General features: G+C 45.6%; 1 protein-coding gene across 1 annotated transcript; it reads right to left on the bottom strand.

Moving 5' to 3' along the window:
* Positions 1-835: 835 nt before the first annotated feature.
* On the bottom strand, positions 836-1,987 carry LOC125206409 (protein ALP1-like). Its single transcript, XM_048105664.1, has one exon. It carries the CDS (start codon positions 1,985-1,987, stop codon positions 836-838), a length of 1,152 nt encoding a protein of 383 aa, XP_047961621.1.
* Positions 1,988-3,002: the final 1,015 nt, after the last annotated feature.

Genomic DNA, 3,002 nt, shown 5'->3' with positions numbered 1-3,002 from the left:
TTATTGCTTCCATTGCAACCGATCACAATGGTTGCCATCTCTTGTTTTCCTTTTTTTCTATGACACGACAAATTTTAAAACAAGCGAATTTAAACTGGACTCATCGATTGATGATATAGTACTTCAGTTAGACCATTTTCTCAAATATAATTAACCAATATTTCATGTAATTCTAAAATCAATATATACACCAATTATATATATTGACCATAGATGAAAACAGAACATCTTTTAATTAATCTAATCATTCAATTGTCACTATTTTATTTTTTAATAGTACGTGATCTTTTTTTTTTAATACATAAAAAAATATTTCCATCCCAACTAGATTGCATCTAGATTTATTAAATATGGAGCCTAGCCCAGCCAGCTTCAGTCATGGTCCTGAGTCAACTCTGGCCTCAAGTTGGCCGGGACTAACTGGGCTGGGGCCTGGTTGTGACAAAATACAATCTCACCCACTTGTCAACTCTACTTTCTGGAAATGGAAATTTATGTCCAGTATTCCTCAGTCTCCAATAAAGTTGCCGGATAATATTGGGAACGAGCATAAGAGCATGAATAACCCTGGCCCGGATTTGGGCCGCAAGTCTCCTCCACGTCATCATTCCTTCAAATTAGGGGTTCCAGGCCACAACTCCATTAACACCGCAGGCCACAACTCGGGCCACAACTCAGGCCACAACTATTCATCTGCACTATTCACAACATATTTTAATCGTAAAATAGAATACATTGAACAATTAAAACCGGGAAAATTCATTGTTCAGTCGGAAAATAGAAAATTACAACATTGAAATTTAAAAATTCGAAAAAAAAAAATTTAAAACATAAGTCAATTGCGGTTCCAAATTTCTTCAATTAGATCCGCTTGGAGGCGTGTGTGTTGATCTTCTTGGCGCATCGCCGCTGAACGGGCCATGACATTGCGCACGTAGTGAGGAACACCTTGCACGGTCGGATCGGTGACAGTGTAGCTACTGCTGGCGCTGACAAGCGAATCGTCGCTCCAATCAGTGGCGTTGTCTCCCTCGTCCTCAACGATCATGTTATGCATTATGATACATGCATACATGATGTCGGCGATTAGCGGACGGTGCCAACCACGGGCCGGTCCCTTCACTATAGCCCAACGTGATTGGAGAACTCCAAATGCGCGCTCCACATCTTTCCGAGCCGCCTCTTGCTTTTTGGCAAACAACTTCCTCCTATTCATAGTCGGACATGTGATGGTATTCACGAACACGGGCCATCTAGGGTAGATCCCGTCTGCCAGATAGTACCCCATAGTGTACCGACGGTGGTTGGCCGTGAACTCTACGGTAGGCGCTCGCTCGGCACACAAGTCGTTGAACAATGGAGACCCGTTCAACACATTGAGGTCGTTGTTCGACCCAGCGACTCCAAAGTAGGCATGCCAGATCCACAACCGTTGGTCGGCAACGGCCTCCAACACAATCGTTGGATGCGAGCCCTTGTGCCCGCTAGTGAATGCTCCTCTCCAAGCCATTGGACAATTCTTCCACGACCAGTGCATACAGTCGATGCTGCCCAGCATCCCCGGGAAGCCGTGCCTCTCCTCGTGCATTCGCACCAATCTGCGAACATCATCGGACGTTGACTTTCTCAAGTATGTGTCCTTGAATGCTTCGATCACTGCCCGACAGAATTTGGCTAGGCAAGCGCGTCCAGTATGCTCGCTCACATGGAGGTACTCATCAAACATATCTGCAGTTGTTCCGTAAGCGAGTTGGCGGAGGGCGGATGTGCATTTCTGTAAAGTCGATATACTTTGCCGCCCGACAGCATCGAAGGTTTGCATAAAGTACGCGTCACGAGCCACAACTGCGTTGACAATGCGCAAGAACACATGCCTCCGCATCCGGAACCGGCGACGGAACATCTGATCACTCCATCGAGGATCTGCAGAGAAATAATCCATGAAAAGCCGCAAACCAGCTTGTTCACGGTCTCGGTGGATATACATCTAAGTACGCGGTACCCGGTTGTGTTACTCGTTCCACGCTTGGATAGCAGCTTGATAGCGTTCCACCTCGTTGTTGATTTCTTCTTGGATTGCGGGCATCGCCGTCTCTAACATTCGAGCCATTTGAGCTTCGATTGCTCGTTGGCCTTCACGCTGAGGCGGCATTTTTCAAATTTTATCGTGAGAGTGAGAGAGAATGAAGTTGAAGTGATTTGAAAATGGATGGAAGAGTGGTATTTATATATTAATTTTCGAATTTTTAAAAAAAAAAATTTAAGAAGTTGCGGCCCGGCCCGGCCCGAACCACAAATAACGTCGGGCCGGGACTCATTGCGGCACGGCCCATGCCGATTAACGCTAGGCCGGGACGGGCCTCGGGAGCGGCCCGGGGACGCAACTGCGTCCTCGGGACCGTCCCGGGCCGTGACTCAACCGCCTCCAACGCTAAACACGGGCCGGGACTCGCGAGTTGCGGCCCGGCCCGGATGCGTTATTCATGCTCTAACTGTCATCAGACCGACCCAAGCCGCGATCACAAACTGGATTACACAACTGAGGGATTCCTTCTGGGCATGAGGAGCTACTACAATTGAAATTCCATAGGTGACTCCGAGGGTCTTTGTAGGCCATCTTTGTAGGCTATCGATCACCGCCTCCCCGACCATGTGGGCAGGAGTGTCCTCCTGCCACACTCCGCCAATTACTATTGGAACATTTAATATGATCCACCATAATTATCTATAATTAAAGATAATTATAAATTTAAATTTGTTATTTGTAAAATTAAAGTAATAGCTATAAGGTTTGAGAGTCATTCTCCAAATACATTGATAAAATTCTCATTCCTATCAATGTTTTACTAAACGAGAAACAAATCCTCAAGTAACATGGGATGGAGTGAGTACTATTTTTTTTATAAATGTGCATTATTATAAATAAGTGTAGTAGTAGTTTTAGCATTCGGGACATATAATCATGCATGTACTGATTTCACATTCTCGGTTGCACCATGCGA

The sequence above is a fragment of the Salvia hispanica genome, chromosome 2 (assembly GCF_023119035.1).
Source record: "Salvia hispanica cultivar TCC Black 2014 chromosome 2, UniMelb_Shisp_WGS_1.0, whole genome shotgun sequence".
In the NCBI taxonomy this organism is placed as follows: domain Eukaryota; kingdom Viridiplantae; phylum Streptophyta; class Magnoliopsida; order Lamiales; family Lamiaceae; genus Salvia; species Salvia hispanica.
Note: the sequence above shows the minus strand (reverse complement) of the source record. Positions and strands in the feature narration are given on the sequence as shown.

Excerpts from the sequence above, each read along its gene's own strand:
- LOC125206409 (XM_048105664.1), bottom strand. The coding sequence starts at position 1,987 with ATGTATATCCACCGAGACCGTGAACAAGCTGGTTTGCGGCTTTTCATG.